Source organism: Gobius niger (genome assembly GCF_951799975.1).
Source record: "Gobius niger genome assembly, chromosome: 6".
In the NCBI taxonomy this organism is placed as follows: Eukaryota; Metazoa; Chordata; class Actinopteri; order Gobiiformes; family Gobiidae; genus Gobius; species Gobius niger.
In genome coordinates, this window is record NC_136857.1 from 33,198,033 (window position 1) to 33,219,373 (window position 21,341).

Sequence of the window (21,341 nt, forward strand, 5' to 3'; positions counted from 1 at the left end):
TTACTTCAGTAAATATATCGGCTCCTCTACCATCTCTGGAATTTACTAAGTTATAAAAAAAGAGAAGCATTTTTCGATTAGCAATTAAACTTGTGAGAAAAAAAGTTGCAAATTTGGCATAAAATTTTTTATTTGTGAGAAAAAATGTAAGATGTTACTGTGTTGGCCTCCAAAATAAAAGCAGCTTGCTACAAAATATCTGTCAAGGCCATTGACACCACTGTCAATGGTCAAGGCTAGATGTTGCAAAGTATACAGTTCAGCTGTTTTTTATTTTGGAGGCAAAATGTGACACTTTTTTTTTGTCACTAGATAGCCCCCTTGTCATAAATATCATCATCATCATCATCATCATCAACAACAAATCTGCCTGGTTAAGCCAAAAAAAAAAACGTTGGAGAACGAGCGTGATTGCTTCCGGGATTGCTTCCGGGAGCGTGCTACGTCATTCGTAAACACAGCTGAGGAGCCTGTGAAGATGGTGTACGTGTCCAACGGTCTGTGTTTTCTCTTATTTCTCCAAATATACTGTAGGATTTACTCACATCAAGTCAGAAAGTCTGTAATGTCAGCCTATATTCACTGTTTATTATTCCGGATCCCGATGTAGTCAAAGTAAGGCGGTGAAACGAAGCTGGAACTAATGCTAACACTGTAGCCTGTTAGCTAGCAGGATGAAGCAGGTACAGAGACAAACGTTTCCTTGAGGCTGATTATGTGTCGAGTTTCTCTCTTTGTTATGAAGCTGTTGACACATTGTCCTGTTATTTTAACCATCCAAACCCTCAAAGAAACATTTGAACTGTGTTGAAACCAAACAAAAAGTAAAGTAAAGCTTGGGTTTCAGCATTCACTTGGATCTGTTAACATTTTGTTGGGATTCTTCTGCTTAACATGTAAAAAATGATCTAACTTCCTGGTTCTCAAACTTTTACCCTCTTAACCCCCGCCTTAACTGAGCACACTTTCTCTAGTTTGGCTTTACCTAAGCGTTTTTGTTTTGTTTTTTTGCTATAAGCGTTGTTGGCTTTATTTTTTGATCGTTTTCTTTTTCTTCTTCTCTTTTTTTGTGTCTTTTTTGTAGTGTTTTCATCACGTTTTTTGTCAAATTTTAGTTTTGTTTTTGTTGCAACTTAATTGTGTTAATGTTGCTTTTCCGACACATTTTTGTGGCTCTTTTGAGTCTTTTTCATCACTTTTTAATCCTGTTTTTGTAGATTGTTTATTGTGCTCTTTTATTGCCTTTTTTGTCACTGTTTTGGTTTTTCATCCTTGTTTTGTCGATATTTTGACGCTTTTTTTCAAGATTTGGGTAAAGCCAAAATGGAGAAAATGTGCTTGGTGTAGTCGGGAGTTAAGAGGGAAACTAAATACTGCCTCATAGGACATTTGGCCTTTGAAATTGGACAAAATGATGCATTGTCCGAGTCCCTGTTGAAGAAGTCTGAGTACCACAGTTTGAGGCCCGTGGCCTTGTTGAAATGAGTATTTCTGATCACTGTCCTGTGTCCTGTGGGTTGCAGGCCAGGTGTTGGACGGCAGGACACAGTCCCCGTGGAGGATGTCTCTGCTGGCGGACTTGTTCTGGGGCGCAGTCGAGTTCATAACCCTCTTGTGAGTCACATTCTCATTTCCTGAACACTCAATAAAGATGCTTGTGTTTACTTAGTAAAGTCATGTTGTTCTCTCTTGCTTCCAGCTTTAAGACAATTATCGACCCAGACATGTCAAAGAATGGGACAAGTGCCACAAACCGATTCAGCGATGGCAGAGGGTAAACGATGCTCTGCACTGTTCAGCTGTTCTCTTTGAAGATGCACTGTACTCATGGATTACTGCTCTCTCCCTGTAGCCCCCCCGGGCCCCCTGGTGGCAGGAGGAGGATGGGCAGGATCACTCACGGAGGAGGCCCCGGTGCTCCACCCATGGGAGGAGGAGGATGAGGAAGGTAAAAAGACATGAATCAAAATCTAAGAAAATATCTGGACTTACCAACCTACTGGCTTCATCAGGCCTTTTTAGTTTTGCAATAAGTAAGTAGTATGACATGCTTCGTGTTCAGATTTGTAGGTACGGTAAGGTGCACAAAGCAAATTCTTTACTCTATGATTTATAATGCTCAAAAAGGGTTCAAAAAGGGTTCAAAAAGGGTCAACCATAAAGCAAACTCTGCCAAAGTGGCCAAAAAACTTGTATACCCTTCCGGGGTTAATGCCTGTCTGCACATCTGCCCTGCCTATATGCTAATGGCGACAGCGCCATCCAGTGTACACAGGTTAAACACAAATTCATTATGCCATATTTGGCTTCTACTGCAGTCTTCTGAAACCTTTGTTTGCTTGTTAATTGTTTTGAGCCACATGAGATCTTTCTGCTCTTTGGTAAGTTAGTGAAAGTGTGTGCTGAAGTCTTGGTAAAGTCCAGGCTTAGTTCTGATTAGTGTTTTCGTCAACGAAAGGGATAACAATATTTTGTTGACGCACCTTTTTATAATGACAATAACCTAACAATGACGAGCTAAAAACAGCTCTTTGACTAAAACCTGTCTAGACGTTTATGAGTTTATGTTAATGGGATGAGACGAAAATGGGAGAAAGTTTTCCGTCAGACATTTGCAAACAGAGCTTGTGTGTGGAGCAGGAGAACATACCTGAACACACCTGAACACACCTGAACACACCTCAACACACCTCCCCACGTGCCACAATCCACGTCCTCCTTGGAGCGATGTTTTCTCAGGACAGTTTTGATACCGTAGTGTATGGACGCATGTTGATGAACGAATGTGCAGATGGAGCTGTTGTGCCTGACTGTTGACTCCGGTACATGAGCATCACATTAAATATACAGCAAACGAAGTTATTGTATAGATATGTATACAGATACAGAAGGTACACAAGAGGGTCGGTCTGCAGCTAGATCCCTCTCGCACTGTTGGTAAAAAAAAAAATCTGGAAGTGATGATCAGAGGACGAGGAGAGTGGGTGCTTTTGAGAAAAGTCATGTTCACAAGGACACCTCTGTCTATTGTGGAGTAAACTGTTTGCTTTATAAAGCTTTATTATTTATTAAAGGTTCGTACAGCCTGTCAACCCTCATCCAGGACTTAATCGAAATTAATTATTACTTTTAATTTGAGTTTTTGTCTGACTAAAATGTGCTATTACACTTAGAAATGACTACAATGTGACTGAAACTAAAAGCATTTCCGTCCAAAAGACTGAAACTAAGACGGCTTCCAAAGACAACACTTCATGATGTACGTAACGGTCCAGACCCATATCTGCAAATGGAGTCATTTCTTCTTCCATTTGAAAGCTTTGTGTCCTCAGTTTGAGTTCCATCACAACATTACTTAATTACTGAGGTGTTATATTTGTCTTTATACTCCTTTTATACTGATGTGCACTCAGAGTGTGCTAGAGCTGGAATAAAAGGGGGGCTTCACTTCTGTCCATTAACCAGACATTTACCCAATGAGAATTAAAAAACACTTTTATCTGAATATTATTTGGATATTAATAAACACAGCCAACAAGAGTAAACAAAATGGCAATATGATTTATAAAAACATAATGTGCATAACATATTCAAAATGGAATCAAACACATTTTTCCGAACCCTGCCCCCTGCTCAGTAATAATACTATTGGTAATAGGACATGAACTACATTTTACAACCCATAGTTACAAGTACGTTTCCCCCCTCCTCTGTAGGTAAACGCCTGCACCGCGAGTGTAGGCGTGGCTCCAGCCTGTGATCCAGTCTGAGCCCGTTCTCCAGCTGCTCGTGTCCTGCACTTCATGAAGCCGTCCCGGGAACCCCCCTCCAGGGTCCGGACCGGCCGATCAGCAGCTCCAGCCTCTTCCTCTGCCTTTCTGTTCCTCCCTCTTCACCCCCTCCACCCTCCTGATATCATGCCATAGTTTTATAATTTTATGTCTCAATAAAATAAAGATCTGTTCAAACAAACGGCTGCTGTGATTTTTGTTTGATACTTTTCAAAACACCAAAGTTACATGCGTTTCTACAGCATAAATCAAACCGTCGAGGCAAAGTCGGTGAATGGGGAAGGAACGCATTTAGATATAAATGTGACTACATAAACAAAGGAAAGGTTCCTCATATTGTATTTATTTTTTATAAAAATAAGGCAAATAAGGCACAACAGCTTATATGAACAATCACACAATAATGTAAATAATACGACCATTTAGTGGATCGAGCCAGATATAAATGTTGTATTTTGTTGATAGAGTGGTTGTCATCATTTGCTCCAAGAGGGATTTGGGATCTTTTTTATTTTTAGAACAAGCTGATTTGACTCTTTTTTTTTTTACAAATACAACACTATGTAGTCTGGAGTCTGTAGGACCGACTGAAGTGGAAATGTGCAAAGAGTGTAATGAAAACCTAATTTTGAGTAAAAGTGTCACAAAGTCTAAGCATGTATTTCCTGTTGTCTTCCACAAAGGAAATGATCATATATGGACTATAGTCTTGTCAGGGACATCATGTAAAATGGTAAATGGGCTCTAATTCTTATGCATTTTTCCACCTACATTAGGCACTTAAAGCGCTTACACCAAGGAACCACTCACCCACTCACACTCATTCATACATCAGTGTACACTGGAGAAAAGGAGGGTGAAGTGTCTTGCCCAAGAACACGACAACAGAACTGTAGACCCACTGATCAGAAGACAACCCCGGATTTCACGACGGTGAGGTGGATCCGCCGTGATAGTGCGCCCTCTGCTGGTAGGAGCAGATCCACGACGGTATTATTTATAAATAATTTATGTTTTACAATTATTGTTAGGGTTAGTTGAAAATCGTTAGGGTTAGGTTAAGATTAGGGTTGTTAGGTTAAGGTTAGGTTATGATTAGGATCAACATCAATCAACATCAACCTTCCTAAAATCTGATTGGTCTAGATCCGCCTTATCCAGCAGAGGGTGCACTATCACGGTGGATTTGCTTCATGGTAGATGTGTCTCGGCTCCGGGTCTGCAGCTTTCCCCTACTCCTATTTTTTGCTCCAATATTAAACTTAAGATGTTAAAGGAGAAAGTTTTACAAAAAAAATAAAAAAAATGGACCCTTGCAGGAACAGTTTAGGTTTTCCCCTGCAGCGTCTCACCTTGAATAGGTGTAAAATAACAGACGCCCCAGAGAACTACCAGACAAAGCCCAATCACCACAGTTCAGGAAAAGGAATCACAATCAAAAGTTACAGTTGAGTTACTTTAAAAAGTTTAATTGTACACAGTATTTACAGAGTCTTATTTTCTTCCTTCACCAGACAAAGGCCGCCCTCTCGCGCAGCATTCGCACCCCGAAGCGCTGCCACTCAGCGCGGTGGATCCACATCTCCTGAGTGGTGTCCAGACAGGCCAGCACTGCCCCGCCTTTCCACGAGATCAGCCGCGGGTCCATGTCCTGAGGAGTGCAAACGTCACTAATATACATCTAAAATTAAACAGTACCCCCCCCCTTACAACAGACTAGAATGGAATATTTTGTCATCATTTTAGTCAAAGCTGTATTATTGCTGATTTAAATTAGATGAAACTAAATGCTTAATGACAAGCAGCTAATGAGACCAGAGAGATTGGTCTCTTTTAATGGATGCTTTTTGTTTTATTCCACTTTTATTGCTTGTATCTTGACCTTTTGCACCATTTGCTGGTATGTGACACCAAAGAGGCTCAATAAAAAGGTATGGTCATGATGGCCTGTCACAATAACAACATTTGAACATCGATGTATTGAGGCAGGAAAATATCTCGATTGTGGACAATTTTATGCCGACAAAACTCTAACTCTAACTAAACTTTCCCTGTGGGAAAACAAAGAAGAGGCAACTAAGATCTCCAATGAAAAATAACCCATCTCATTTACACTCTGCCATGCCAGTGCTTTGTCCATGAAGGAAAAGAAACATGAAGCTGAGAATAGAATTCAATATTCAATAGAGTTATTATTGCAAAGGGTTCAGAAACTTTCAATGGGACCCTAACCCAAAGTTTATAAACCAAATGCCATTTGACATTTACTGAAGAGTAAGATTGAAAAGTGCATCAACCCAAATGTAACTGTCACTGGAAAACAAAGGAGAGGCCCAAAACATGATCCTCAACTTTCCTACACCTAGATTCTGCTTAAGGGAACTAGACAGAGTTTAAAAATGTTAAAACTATGTAAGTAAGTACTAAGTATTTTCCTCCACTACATGTTCCAGCCATGTCCTGTTCACCACAACTGCCTCTAAAATCCTGCACAAAAAGTTGTTACATCGGGTCTGAAGTGCCGTCATGCACGAGCTTTATATAGAAGCTGCAGTTACACGTAAGACCTGAGGTGGCAGTAGTGAGTATAAAAATGACCAACTTGCATCGGTCTTCTTCAGTTTATATTTGTCTTTACAGAAGTGACCTGCAGTTCCATTTATTCCCATATTATAGTCGGTCTGACCAAAATAAAGTGTCCGTCACCTGGATGTAACTGCTGCAGTCGGTCAGGTCTCTGTGTGACGACCTGAACATCCAGATGGTTTGTTCACCAGAGAGTCCAGATCTTAACCTCTTAACCCGCTTTAACCGAGCGCAGTTTCTCAAGTTCAGTTTTACCCAAATCTAAAAGCTTCTGGACTGGCGCTTACAGTCTATAAACTCATCGAAACGGATCTTTTTCCTCCTGTTGTCGTCGTGTTGTCGCCATCTTTTTTGACATTTCTTTTCATTGCTTTTCTGTTGCTCTTTTGTGGCGTTTTTGTCACTCGTTTATTGCATTTTCATCCTCGTTCTTGGTTCATTTTTGACGCTTTTTTTCAAGACCAGAGAAAATGTGTCTGGTTCAGGTGGGGGTACATGTGCTCTAACTAAAGCTTCTTGTTCTTAGTCAGGCGTGTATGAACCTAATGTACTGACTGGTCTGGTCATTTTCCCTTGATTTGAATCCTTATGATCGGAACACGTTATGCCCAGAGCGAGCATGTGTATCCACCACCACAGAGTGAGATGAAAAGTTTCCCCCCCCAATACCTTGGGTCGGGTGATGACGTCCACAGAGTCCAGCAGGCGTCTGAAGGACGGGGGCATCTTGTTGATGATGCGGTGCAGCAGGAACTCCTGAGCGCCTCGGAACATCAGGCCTCCTCCCACCACCAGGATGGAGCTGTACATCTTACGCTTGGTCTCGTCTGACGCTGCAAAACAAACACGCACATTCACAATTACCCAATCACAAAGACTCTTCAGGGAGCTAAACCTGAGTTTACTTCTAAAAATGGAATGACATTTATTTTGTCCTCCTTTAGTGTATTGTAAACTAAAACGTAAGTGTGCATCAAATTATGCAACATTTGTATACATTTTATGAACTTTCAGGCTATTTTTCTCGCATTTTTGTGAAAGTGACCCTGAAAAGTGATCCTGCAAGCTGAGAAATGTTCCAGTAAACTTGTCCCTGTAAAGAACTGGGACGCTACAAATATATTTGAAAAGTTATGAATGAGTTTGGACCACAAGTAACATTTTCATTTAGTGGCTTCTTCTTTCATTGTTTGCAATAAAAAAAAACAAGGATGAAAACCCAAAATGAAAGTGACAAAAACACAACAAAAATGTGACAAAAACGTGACAGTAAAGTGGTGAAAATACGATAAAAAGACAACAAATAAAGCAATGAAAGATCAAGGAAAACATGAACAACAAAAAAAGAGATGAAAACATGTCAAAACGCTTCAAAAATGTGACAAAAAAATGACGATCACTTATGTAGGTCTTAGCTTTCAAAAGAGGCATTACACTGTTGCTCTCCTGTCAATAAGCTTTTAGATTTGGGTGAAGCTGAACAGGAGAAAATGCTCTGGGTTCAGGCAGAGGTTAATCAAGCCTTACCTTATACTTTGCAACAAAATATCAGGTGTTCATTTCATTGAGTAAAATGTGTTGTAATCATTTTAGTCAAACATTCCACATATTTTCATCGACTAACAGATAAAAATGAAAAGAAAAAAAAAAAAGGGACTAAAAACATTGTTGAGGGGATTACAGTCAGCAGGCGATTCAGATAAATATTTATTGTCTGCTTATGCTTGATAAGTAATGTGTAAAGACTAATGAACCAGTTCTAACACATCTGTGAAGGAAACAGGACGTGAAAGTGGCAGGTGGGAAGTACCTAACAGGAAGTGATGCCTAAATAAGGTAACAGGATGTGTATGAAGCAGAACCACTGGTACTCGCCTGTGATTGGTCTTCACCTCTGTTACAAGGTGACCTTACTGACTCGCTCTCAAACGGAGAGTGCAGTGATTTTGTTGCTTTTCCGGCACGTTTTGTGTCTCTTTTTTGCTGCGTTTTTGTCACTATTTTGATGCTTTTTTCAAGAAGCTTTTAGATTTGGGTAAAGCTGAACGAGAGAAAATGTGCTCGGTTCGGGCGGGGTTATTAAGCCCTTGCCACCTGCCTAAACTGAACGCATTTTCTCCAGTTTGGCTTTACCCAAATCTAAAAGCTTCTTGGAGAGCTTATCGCCTATGGGACAGTGTAACACCTCATTTAAAAGCTAAGACCTACAAAACTGAGCTATATGGATCTGCTTCCTTGTCTTGTTGCCGCATTGGAACAAAAGGAACAAAAATGGAGGTATCCAGCATGGAAGCAGAAAGGCTGTTGTCCAGGGGTGGACTGGGACTGAAAAACAGCCCTGGACTCTGACTAGCCTGGCCCAAATTAGCGTAATTGTGCACTTCCACAAATACATATTTTAACCTTTTACTACCCGCCTTAACATTAACGAGTGCATTTTCCACAGTTCGGCTTTTTATTATTATTTTTTTGATTGGTATCATCAGCAAAAAGAACGGGAAAGGTGGTCGTAGAAACAGAATCAAAATCATTAATAAAATAATAAATAATAATGGTCCCAAAATTGAACCTTGTGGTACGCCATACTCCAGGGAATTCCTTTTAGATTCATGTTTTTTTTATACTGGGCTTTACCCAAATTTAAAAGCTTCTCGACTGGAGATCAACAATGTAACGCCTCATTTGAAAGCTAAGACCTACAAAAGTGACGGAAACTTTTCGTCACGTCGCCACATTTTTGTCATATTTTTGTTGTTTTTTAAATCATTTTTTCTATCACTTTTTTGTGGTGTTTTTCTCACGTTTTTGTAGGGTTTTTTTGTCCGTGTTTTTCTCATGTTTTTGTTGACTTTTCATCCTCTTTTTCTCGCTATATTGATGCTTTTCTTTTAGCTTTTAGATTTGGGTAAAGCTCGGTTGAGGCGGGACTGGTGGCCCTAGAGCCAGTGGCCCTTCTGTGCTCTTCCAGAATGGACATATGGCCAGTCCGCCCTTGCTGTTGTCTAAACCATGTACAGAGGGAGGAAAAAGTATGTGAACGCTTTGGAATTTCTCACATTTCTGCTATGCTAATGCTATGCTAACTATGGTCTGATCCTTATTAAAATCTCAAGCATGATTAAACAGTGTCTGTTTCAACCAATACCACACAAACATTTACATTCAAACTATTCAACTTAGGTTTGCAAAAGAGCTCTTGGATGCTCCACACGAGTACTGGAAAAATATTCAGTGGACTGTTGGACCCAAAGTTGAATAGTTTTGGAGGAACACACAACGTCATGTGAGGAGGACAAATGGAACAGCACATCAACATCCAAACCCTCTCCTCACTGTGGAGTCTGGAGCAGGAGAATCGTGGTGTGGGGCTGTTCAGTTGCTGCCTGGACAGCGTGATATCATCAGTAGAATTTTTATTTTCAAAGATATTTTGCAGAACAATCTGAGACATTCACAACAGCGTGGAATAAGTAAGTGAACCCCTGTATTAAATATCTGCTGCTTTTCTATAGTTACAGATTAGACTCTCACAACGATCAGGATGAATCTTGGACCATTCCTCTTTACTAAACTGCTGCAGTTCAGCGAGATTCCTATAGAACAGACCATTTTAAGAAAAGCGTTCACATACTTTTCCCTCCCACTGTATATGCCTGTTGCTTGATTAACATGGTTGCAGAATGAATAAAGCTGGATTAGTTGAAACTTCATGTTTCTCTAACCAATTGATAAAGTCAATTTGTCTGTCTCTTTTGTATGAAAAGATGTATTGTACCCCATTACAGAAAGAGACACTATGTTTCAAAAGTAAGTAACTAAATAGGGGATATGTGTCCAGCGTCCAAGACATAGTTGGACATCTACGGGAGGAGTAAGAAGTGGACAACATCTCAACAAACATGGTAGCCTCCAGTGACAGTTTGATATCAGTTAACCTCTTAACCCCCGCCTTAACTCAGCACATTTTCTCCAGTTCGGCTTATCCAAATGTAAAAGCTTCTTGACAGCAGATTCATCATTTGAAAGCTAAGACCTCCAAAAGTGATCACATCTTTTTTTTAAGCATTTTAGTCGTGTTCTCGTGTGAGTTTTTGTTGCTTTTTCATTGCTCTTCTCTTGTGTTTTCACCATGTTTTTCTCACTTTTTTTGTCAAGTTTTCAGCATGTTTTTGTCGCATTTCTGTTGTGTTTTCGTCATTGTTTTGGCACTTTGTTCAGGAAGCTTCTAGATTTGGGTGAAGCCAAACAGTGGGTGTTAAGAGGTTAAAGGAGCAGGCGTGTTTTTTGTCCATGTGGAAGAACAAACATGAAACATATAATCTTGCTAAATAAGTTTGAATGTGAAGTTGACTATATTAAAGGTGGGGAAAATGGTGATGATATCAGTGCGTAGTGACCCCGTGTGCCCTCACCACAGCAGTCGATGCTGTGCAGGATGGCCTTGTCCAGCCCCAGCGCCTTGCTCTCAAACTGGTTAATGATGGCCGTTTTCCTGGACAGGTGAGCGGACAGGGGCTCGTCCATGTCTGCGCTGCCCAGCAGAGCCTCTCCCTGTGTCGGGCCCATCTCCAGCTCTCCCTGGGCTCCTGCTGCAGAACCCCCTGCCCCGCAGGCTCTGGGCAGCTCTGACAGGTCAGCGCTGCCCGCCTGGGCGCTGTCTCCCTCCGCTCCCCCGGGTCTGGACAAAGCTTTACGGTCGGCCGCAGACTTGGAGGACTGGGAAAGAACATTCAGAAATGTTAAAACATCACAGTGTGGTTTGTTCCCCACAGAGCCAAATAACAACAACAAAAACTTTTTTCTCCATGTCACTTTTTTGTTGTAATTGCAGGACAAGCAATTGAATAAAAATAGCACTTAAAGCATGATCAAGTATATTCTCCCAAAACTCCCAACAAATATAATGCACCACATCAAGTAGGACACTGGTGAGCTCTTTGTGTGTACTTAATGTGGTCAAAACAAAACAGAGAGAATGGGGAATAGTGAAAGAAAAGGAAATCATTGACTGCACTTTCGCTCAGTGGCATTATTACTATATACAGCTTATATATGTCAAAAGTAACTCAAAGTAGTTTAACTACATTTTTAAAGCAGTAATATGTAATAGAAACATATGACAAACATATGCCCAACACTGGTCGTACGTCCTGCCCCCACCTTGTGTACTCAGACAGCAGTCAAACGCTTTTTAATACCATTTTTATGCCTGACTATAAAAAAATATCTTGGCATATTTCATTTGGTAAGATTTGTTAACATTCAATCAAGCGGAATTGAGGGGGAAATATTCTAAACCAAAGGAGCAAAATGTGTCAAATGTTAGTCCGACTCCGAACTGCAGCTGAATTGGTTTTAAAGCATTGTTTTTGTATTTTTGACAAATGAATGCAGCAAAAAAAAAAAAAAAAAAAAACCTGCCAAGTTTCCAAGCCATGGCACAAAATAAGTCCGAGTTTGTCAGTGTTGGACACAGAATTTTATCGACAAATGCTTTGTAAACAAGGCCTTGCAGTTGAGAGAGATGTAAGAGAGATGTAAATGGTTGCTTTGGGTAATGTAATGTGCATTGAGAGACCAGAAGCTCCAGTAACTCCTTCTCATAATATAAATCCACTAAACCTCATAAACAACACCATCGCTACAAAACTCTCCTCATGTCTGCATCATATGTCTTCTTCATGCTTCACATTCACGACCACTGGTTGTGCCGTAGTTACTTGTTGGTTTGGTTTGGGAGAGACATGATGCTGTGTTTTGGTGTTGACCAAGCTGTTTGCTTTGGACTGGAAACAAATGATTTGATCTTGTTTTTAGTTTGTTTGTTTGCAATATTGCCTCTTGCCATGTTTAAAGTGTTATAGTGTCTGTCATAGAGGTCACAAAAGCAAAAGTGTCTCCTTTAATACATTTCCTTTGAAAACAATAAAATCTTGAAGCAAAACATAAATCAACTACCAACCACATCTTTGATAAAAACATAAGAATTTGCCGTGTACCTGCTCCTGTTTGCTCTGAGTAGACAGGAGGTAGTGCTCGTCGTATGGATCCTCAGAGTCTCCCTGAGAGCGGTGCTGCAGAGAGCTCATCTTCTGCCCCACGATGCCAAAGGTGCTGGGGTAGAACAGACCCATGGGTGCCTGGACACACAAGTTACAAACGCAGAGATCAGTGAATGTAAAAGCAATGATCTCTTGTTCCCATAAATACTGTAATGAATGTTAGTCTGTGGAGCACCTGCAGTTTCTCGTCTCCCAGGCGGATCTGGTAGAGCAGGGCTGGGGCTTCGGGAAATCGGGTTTGGAACTCGTGGTCCTGCAGCCCGGATATGTCCTGCACCATGGGGAATAAAAGTACATCAACATTTGGATCTTCAGCAGTGGAAATACAACAAAAAGTGACAATAACGCAGTAACAACGCAAGGAAAAATCTTGGCTCAGTTTGAAGGTCGTAGCTTTCAAATGAGGTGTTACTCTGGCCTATAGGCTGCAAGCTCCAGTCGAGAAGCTTTTAGATTTGGGTAAAGCCGAACTGGAGAAAATGTGCTCGAAAAAATGAGTGAAAAGAACACACACAGCAACAACGCAAGGAAAAAGATCCACTTAGATGATTTGTGTAGGTCTTTCAAATGAGGCGTTAGATTGGCCTATCGGCTGTAAACCTTTAGATTTGGGTAGTGCTGAGCTGGAGAAAATGCTCTCAGTTTAAATGGGGGGTAAAAGGTTAAGCTTATTCATTTCATCGCGTAAAAACACTCGTCATAGCTTCACTACAGCCTATTGTTCCTCTTTATTTAAACAGCTGCACAGCAAGAGGGAGCAAGAGGAGGGGTGGGAGGGGCTTAGAGTTAGTTTGCTTGAATAACCAAGGCGTGGAACTACTAGATATTTAGTTTCAGCTGTTTTAGATTAAAACGGCATCTATAAAAAGAATAATATGCGTTCTTTAAACATTCTGTTGCACTGATGACAGAGAATCGAACTGAGTCTCTTTATCACAAATACTCGTAGGCAACATTTATAAAGTTGAAAATGCTCTCTCTTCAGTTTCGTTTGTAGCATTATACATAAGAAACAATAGTTTCAAATGTTTCAATGCTCAATAATAACAGCAACAGCCGTTTCCTGTTTTGACACACAAAAAACGATGCATTTAGAAAGCAGCTAACATTATGTGTATCCAGTACATTGCCATATGAGTTGTAAAAAGGGGCACAGAGGGGAAGAAAGGGCATTTAAAGAGGACATGTCATGCATATGGAGCTTCAAGATAGAGAAAATATGTCTCTATAAGAATGAAAAAGTAACACTAATATGCAGAGAAAGAACTCCTCCTGCTGGGAGCTATTGGGAATAACTTCCAGGTTAGACACAGCTAGTGTGCAGCTCCAGCAGTGCGTGATAAAACCACTTCAAGCACAGAACAGCTCAAAAGAATAATGTTGGTTTATGGACTTGAAAAATGTGGAGGACAGTTTTTGGGTTTGAACAATCTTTGTCCGAGGAATACTCAAAATTGCGTGAATGTTGTGAAACACCCCGGGTAAAAAACATGGTTTAAACATGAAGAAAGTTGATTTTGCAGGATACATCCACTTTAATATAAATAACTTCCTGCTAAAAGTAGCTCTCACTCGGCACTAACCATGACGAACATAGCCGCACAGCCAGAGCCGGTGCTGGCCCTTCTGGGGCCCTAAGCAAAAATCCACAAGGGGGCCCTACAGTAGCATCCCATGGCTATTTGACGAAGAGCAAATCCAATTATGGTCAAAAACAGGTCCAGATTTTTTCAACCCAATTTAAATGATCATCTACCAGTTAAAAACCTGAAAATTATGCTGACTCTCATTTAAGTTGACAATTTAGAAAATCTTAGAAAAATTTAATTTGCATAATAATTTGGAACGCAGTGTATTAAGCAGACCATCATTTTCAAGCAATATGGGAAAGAAAAAGGATCTCTCAGCTGATGAAAAGTGTGAAATATTTGAATGCCATTGTCTAGGTATGAAAACCTTTGATATTTCACAAAAGATTAAGCTTAATCTTTTAATTTAATCTTAAGCTTAAGGCGCATTGAGTTGCCTTGTGTATGAAATGCGTGGTATAAATAAAGTTGCCTTGCCTTCATTATAAGAGATTTGTGGCTGATTCAGAGCACACACAGGTTTGTGCAGATAAAGGCACAATGAGGACAAATAAATCAGATTAAGAGAACAGCTGCTACAAAGCAGTTAAAGACTTGAAAACTAAGCTGACTCTCATTTGAGTTAACAATTTCGAAAATCAGAGAAAAATGTCATTTGCATAATAACGCTTGATGGAAAGACCGCTATCAAGCTTCAATGAAAATGAAAATGTAGAAAGTCTACGCCTTGAATGCAACAGAGACCTGGTCCAGATGACAGAAGTTCTCCTTGAGCGTCTGCAGCAGCTGACAGTCCAGTCTGTTGCTCAGCTGACAGTCTCTGTAGGGGAAGCCCGCCCTCTGCAGCAGCCACAGCAAGGTCCGCGTCACATCTGAGCCGCCGTACGACAGGCACAACCTGCAGGAACACTGGCTTTAATACATTTCATCATTAGAATGAAGATAACATCAGTGTCAGTATTCTAAATCTTTATAAACATGTGAAGTTAACCACTTTTTTGTTTTTGTTTTATGGAAGCTGAAATTTTTATGGAAGCTGCAACCTATTTTCAAAGTAAAAAGAGCCGTCACCTGGAGTTGCGATGGGAGACTCCGTCCTCCACGCAGCACAGGCTGGTCTTCTGGTCGCCCACGTCCACCACACAGGCGCTGCTCAGCCCGCTGCCAAAGGTCGCACACACAGACTCCTGGTGCACGATGATGGCTGCCACAGATAAGAGACTGGATTTCAGATCTTATAAGGGACTTGAAAGAAAGACCGAACACGCAGGTTTAGGCTACACTTAAAAACGTATCAAAAAGTTAGTGGCTCAGAAACACCTTCAGGGAGCCTAAAGGGGCCGACCAGCTCTCTCTTCATGATTCTGGCCCAAAACATGACTCCGCCCCCTCCTTACTGACGTCACAGCCTTGTTGGGACATGGTGGCCATTCACTACATCCATTTGACCATCCAGGGTTACACGGCCTCATCAGTGAACAAGACTGTTTGAAAATGAGTCCTCATGTATTTCTGAGCCACTGCAGCCGTTTCTGCTTCAGCTTCAATGAACAGTTTAGGGGAAGCCGGATAGAAGGTTTATGCACAACTGCAGCCTCTGGAGGGTCCTACACCTTGATGTTCGGGAGACTCCAGAGGCACCAGCAGCTTCATATACCTGTTTGCTGCTTTGTAGCATCTGTTCTCTTAATCTGATATATTTGTCTGGCAGAAACCGTCCTCATTGTGCCTTTATCTGCACAAACCGGAGTGTGCTCTGAATCATCCACAAATCTCTTATCAGTATGATGATTATGCTTAATCTTTTATTAATTATCGAAGGTTTTCATACCTAGACCAAGGCACACTATTTTTTTTTTTAACCTTTTTGAAACTGAAATACAATTTGCATATTAATTTGGAACGGAGCATGTATGAGTTGTTTCAAAGAAACAGTCATCAGATTTGACTCATCAAGCCTTTGCGTTACCTGAAAAGCCCATGTTGAGCAGCAGCATGTTGACCATTTCTTTGACATGCTGTCGGTTGTAGATATCAGGGACCAGCAGGATGCACCTGTAATACTGACAAACAAGGAGCGCAGGAACAGATCAGGATTAAATAGTAAATGGTCTCAACTTATATAGCGCTTTTCCACCTACATTAGGCACTCAAAGCGCTTTACAGCAAGGATCCAGTCACCCATTCATACTCTCATTCATACACCAATTTACGCAGACACTGGGGGCAATGTGGGTGAAGTGTCTTGCCCAAGGACACAACGACAATGTGCACTTTCAGGAGGTGGGATTCGAACCCCCAACCTTCCGATCATGAGACGACCCGCTCTACCATCTGCGCCACTGTCGCCCCAGGATTAAAGCATTAGGTCCATCTCTCTGCTCTCGCTCTTCAAAAAAAAGCATGAGCACTGTAAAGAATACGGCGCATGAGGTGTTTACTATCACTTTAAACGCCTCATGCGTGTTTAAAGCCTGCACAGGCATCAAAACTGCAGTACATTAACAAATCATCCAAAAAAATATCGAGGGTGAGTATCTGTGCTTCCACAAACTATTTTTTGGACAAATATATAAATATAAATATATATTTTAAAAATATATTTACAGTTTGTAGTATTTTGGTTTAAATAACCCTAATCGAATCGAAGCAAATCGCAAATCAAGTTTTTTATTTAAGAAAAAATCCAGATTTGCTGCTCCAAACAGGCAAAAACATCAGTCCTTTTATTATAAACTATCACACCCAGGTTGATGCGTGTTCATTTAAAATGTCATGACCACAGCTGAATACTCCAAGACTGAAGCCTGTGTTAGAGCAAATGTAAGTGCAGTACCTTCAGGTCTTTGAGAGGTATTTCCAGATGTTTGTGAATGGCGTGGCTCCATATAGTCTCCAGGTCGGCCAGCACAGCGCTCAGCGACCCGCCCGCACCCGAGTGCACGTTCAGCTGACCTCGCAGTATGGGCCAGTGCACATTGTAGCAGTCTGCAGGATTCACATACAGAGCCTGCAGAGGAGGGAAGGGTCAATGGATTATGTGGCAGGATGTTTTGTCTTGGCTCTTACAGACAGTGTACTGTATGCAGTAATAATAATGTTTTTACGTTAAAGCAGCGAGTACGCACTGACCTCCTCTCCCACCAGATACTGCTGCTGTTGACTGGTGTTTGTCCACTTGACTCTGGAGCTGCTGTCCAGGACGGCCGGGCGGATCTGACAGTTGTACGCTCGCGCCTGAACACACCGCAAAACATGTTACAGCACACGCCTGAGCACACAACACAACATGTTACAGCACACGCCTGAACACACCACACAACATGTTACAGCACACGCCTGAACACACCACACAACATGTTACAGCACACGCCTGAACACACCACACAACATGTTACAGCACACGCCTGAACACACCACACATGTTACAGCACACACCTGAACACACCACACATGTTACAGCACACACCTGAACACACCACACAACATGTTACAGCACAAACCTGCACACACCACACATGTTACAGCACACGCCTGAACACACCACACAACATGTTACAGCACACGCCTGAACACACCATGTTACAACACACGTCTGAACACACCACACAACATGTTACATCATACGCCTGAACACAGCACACGCCTGAACGCACCACACAACATGTTACAGCACATGCCTGAACAAATTAGAAGAAAACCAGGATTAAAACAAAAATTAAAACAAAATAGTGTCAAAAAACACAAACAGAAAAACAAAAAAGCAACAAAAGAGGAACAATAATGAACATAAACGCATCCAAAAAGTGACAAAAATGAGATGTGCGGCAACAGTGCACGGAAAAAGATCTGTTTAGATCAGTTTTGTAGGCCTTAGCTTTCAAACAAGGCGTATAGACTGAGCTGGGAATTTGTCCACCAGACAGTGATCCAACATGACTCATCCATGGCTTCTATTTGGGGGGGGGGGGCAGGAGGGCTACAGGCTGGAGAGCATGTTTAGAAAATGTCCTTCAAACAAAAATATTTTCAAGTTGGAAAAAACTAATGCTGCCAGATTGTATTTTTCACACTTGCATGATGACGACTGTACTCATAAAGGCAACATTGACAAAGACAATAGATCAAAATTGGATCATCAAAGAAATTATATATGGATAGTTTTTGCAGTATATAAAAAGTATATAATGTATTAAGTATATCCCATTCTTGCCATAGCCCGTGAATATGTGGATAACTCTATTTTAATATTAATTTTGTTTTTTTATTATTTGCCTGAAATGTTTGTAACAGTTTTTTTTTTTTTTACCTGTTCAGCAGACACTGGCGTCCTCCTCACGCCATTGGACATCTTTTTGGACCAAATCGCCTGATCCACCATTTTGAGCCCGTTCAGCCTCTGCTCATTGCTCTCTGGCTTCTATCAAACAAACAAAAAGCACAGAGTTTAAAATATAACAAACAATACAGCAACTTTTACTACACAACTGATCACATACTGTAATAATGAGCTCCAATTCATAAAACTGTCGTACAACTACTTTATGAAACATCAGTATAAAGAAGTAGCTATATTTGAGAATATGTCAGCTAAATTCAATTCTCCAAATATTTCTCTCATTTCGCACAAACATTTGATCCTTGTGGCGACTGTGGTGCCCCTGTATTGAATCCTCGTGAGGGATGGCTGACGTACATTGATTCCCTCCCTGAGCAGCCAGCGGTCCTCGTAGCGGGCCTGTCCGCTGTGCTTGTGTCTGCGGGCGATCACGTGAGGCACGGTGGAGGGGAAGTTGTCCGTGGCCCGGCCGATCCGCAGAATTCGCGACCCCGGGTGCATCACAATCACAAAGTTACTCTGGATTTGCTGAAGGAGACACAGAAAAAACACAGAGGCATAATTACAAATAATTATACAGGAGTTTAATATATACATTTATTTGTTAATATAACGACAAAAGAAACAATAAATCAAAAGGAAAGAAAAGCCACGCACCACCTGCTTTCTGCAAGAGGAACAAAAACAAAATACAGCAAAATAAATACATCTTAGTCAGTTCTTAGATGTGCAGTAAGTTCATTAGTTCATTTGTTTTTTGGCCGGGATGGGTCTGTACTCTTTCAGTTTTTGATCATTTGCATTGAGTTACTACTACACATTAACAGTGATAGTCAATATACTGTAGTGTGGTGGTTCCACATTAGCTTAGCTGTCATGTTTTAGAATTCAAATCTCTGCACGTCTGTGGGAAAATGTAAAATGGTTTAGTCTCTGGAGCCGGCATCAGGATCTGTCAGACTGAAGAGAGTGATAAGAAGTCCTCCAGCCAGGTGTTTCCGACCATTAGCCCCGGGCGCCTGCCTACTGCCACTACAGGTTGCCCAGCGGCCCTGAAGGATGGGTCAGATGCAGAGAAAGAATTTCCCTACAGGGACCATTAATGAAGAACATGTTAATCTATTGTTGGGATGTTACATGTAAATTGTGTTTCACTCACACAGATCTTACGCATAGTTTTAGAAACTAGAAGGTCTGGGCTTTCAAATGAGGTCTCAAACTGAAATATGGGCTGTAAGCTCTCCTGTCAGTACACTTTGAGATTTGCATAATTGCTGACCCCAACTCTAAACCTAACCCTAATCTGGCAGATAACGGGTCGAAGACTATTTTCTGCATATTTGTGTACTTTAATAGGCATTTGTTCTTTGATACCTGTACTTATTTGCGACCGGGCCTGAAGTTACCAACCTCTTTACAGTATTTACCTCATGCAAGCAACATATTTCTAAGATAGCAAAACAGGATGTCTGAATAGTAGTTCAGACTCAAATACTCCAAAAACTGATGTGCCATTTTGCACTAGCAAGTGTGTAGTTAATGCATACATGGGGCATTTTAGAAAGGCAAACAGGTACTGATCAAACTACTGCATGAAATGTTGTGTACACACAAAGCTAACAGGAGTAAACTGAGGAACACAGCATCATAAAAATCACATAACAAGCACATATCAATACTTTAGTCAGCCATGATGAGCCACTGTGCCAGGACAGAGTCATGAGTGAGTGGGATGTACTTTTGTCCGTGTGTGCAGTTTGTGGAGCCATGCCGCGGTGTGAGACTGACCTCCTGCGGGGGCTCGGGCACCGCTGCGGGGGCGATGGGTCTCTTCACTCCGCGCTGCTGCTCCTTCTCTTTGTCCTTATCTCGCTCCTTTTCCTTCTCTTTGCCATTTTCTTGGTCCTTTTCAGCCTGGGTCATTGTTTTGTTCAAATGCTGACCGCCTAATCCGTATGAGCCTTTCAAAACCGCAGCGCAGTCACCAAAACATTAGCGGGGTCTTGTTCCTTCATTCATGCCGTGATACAACTTCCGCGTTTGTTCACGTGACTCCGTATCGTATTCACGTGACATCACAACATTCTTCTTCTTCTTCTTAGGGATTATTCTGGCGGTTTGCAACCAAATGTTAGGGCATTACCGCCCCCTTCTGTTCCGGAGGATGGGTCAGTAACAGTAAGCTCACACTCCTTGGTTCCATCTGTAAAAACATGAACATGGCCAAAATATAGTTGCTTCACATGATGATTAAAAGCTGCAACTATCAACCTTTCCTTTATCCTTTTTCTTTAATCCAACAGATACCAGTCTGCACCTGGGCACTGGGGATAGTGAAGCTGCACTAATCTGGAGATCATGGACACAATACCATACACAATACTCCTGCACCAAAACATTCTTGGTGCTGCCTTCATGTGCTCATTTAATTATGGTAAATGCCAGTTGTCGTCGTCGAGTGGAAAATTGCATATGAACGCCACCTCGTCTTGTATTTTCCACTGGGAAACTGGGAGATCATTTTGATGCCAGAGCTCCAGAGATGAGATAACCTTTGACCTTTCAACATGACAGAGAGCAGCAATAATGCATTTTTGATGTCTATTAGCTGACTTACACTATGCACTTACACTATGCATTAAGCTCTTTAGCTACTCAATTTAAAATGTTCCTCTTGTAAAATAAATATTTAAACAATATGTTTTTCCAATGAAAGCAGCTGCAAAGTAGCAGCACTAAAAGTTTGTAGATGACTTTCTCACGTGAATTTCTTTTTTTTATAGTGTATTGGTGTGTCTTTTTAAATGTTTCACTTTGCTACCACACAAAAACACTTGAACACGATGCACTGGTGAGGTAGCCTCTCTGCTGCGGCGCAGAGCTATAGCAGAGGTGGCTTCAGACGCGGTAGGAAAGGGGTTGTAGTCCCCGTATTTCATAGTTCCCAAGAAGAGCAGGTGTGTGTCAAGGGAGT

The 21,341-nt window shown here is 41.2% G+C and overlaps 2 protein-coding genes across 2 annotated transcripts; one reads left to right on the forward strand and one right to left on the reverse strand.

Moving 5' to 3' along the window:
• Positions 1-449: 449 nt before the first annotated feature.
• selenok (selenoprotein K) lies at positions 450-3,947 on the forward strand. The gene is made up of 5 exons (XM_079558693.1): positions 450-497; positions 1,524-1,614; positions 1,700-1,774; positions 1,853-1,948; positions 3,717-3,947. Exons 1-4 carry the CDS (start codon positions 479-481, stop codon positions 1,941-1,943), a joined length of 276 nt encoding a protein of 91 aa, XP_079414819.1. The 5' UTR covers positions 450-478; the 3' UTR covers positions 1,944-1,948; positions 3,717-3,947.
• Positions 3,948-5,196: 1,249 nt separating this feature from the next.
• Positions 5,197-20,403, reverse strand: actr8 (actin related protein 8). The gene is made up of 13 exons (XM_079558705.1): positions 20,156-20,403; positions 18,725-18,895; positions 18,338-18,448; positions 17,161-17,265; positions 16,865-17,038; positions 15,998-16,091; positions 15,100-15,232; positions 14,773-14,926; positions 12,615-12,710; positions 12,377-12,517; positions 10,790-11,093; positions 7,047-7,210; positions 5,197-5,442 (listed from the first exon to the last, which is right to left on the reverse strand). The coding sequence occupies exons 1-13, from the start codon at positions 20,288-20,290 to the stop codon at positions 5,299-5,301; spliced, it is 1,926 nt and encodes a 641-aa protein (XP_079414831.1). The 5' UTR covers positions 20,291-20,403; the 3' UTR covers positions 5,197-5,298.
• Between the last annotated feature and the right edge of the window lie 938 nt (positions 20,404-21,341).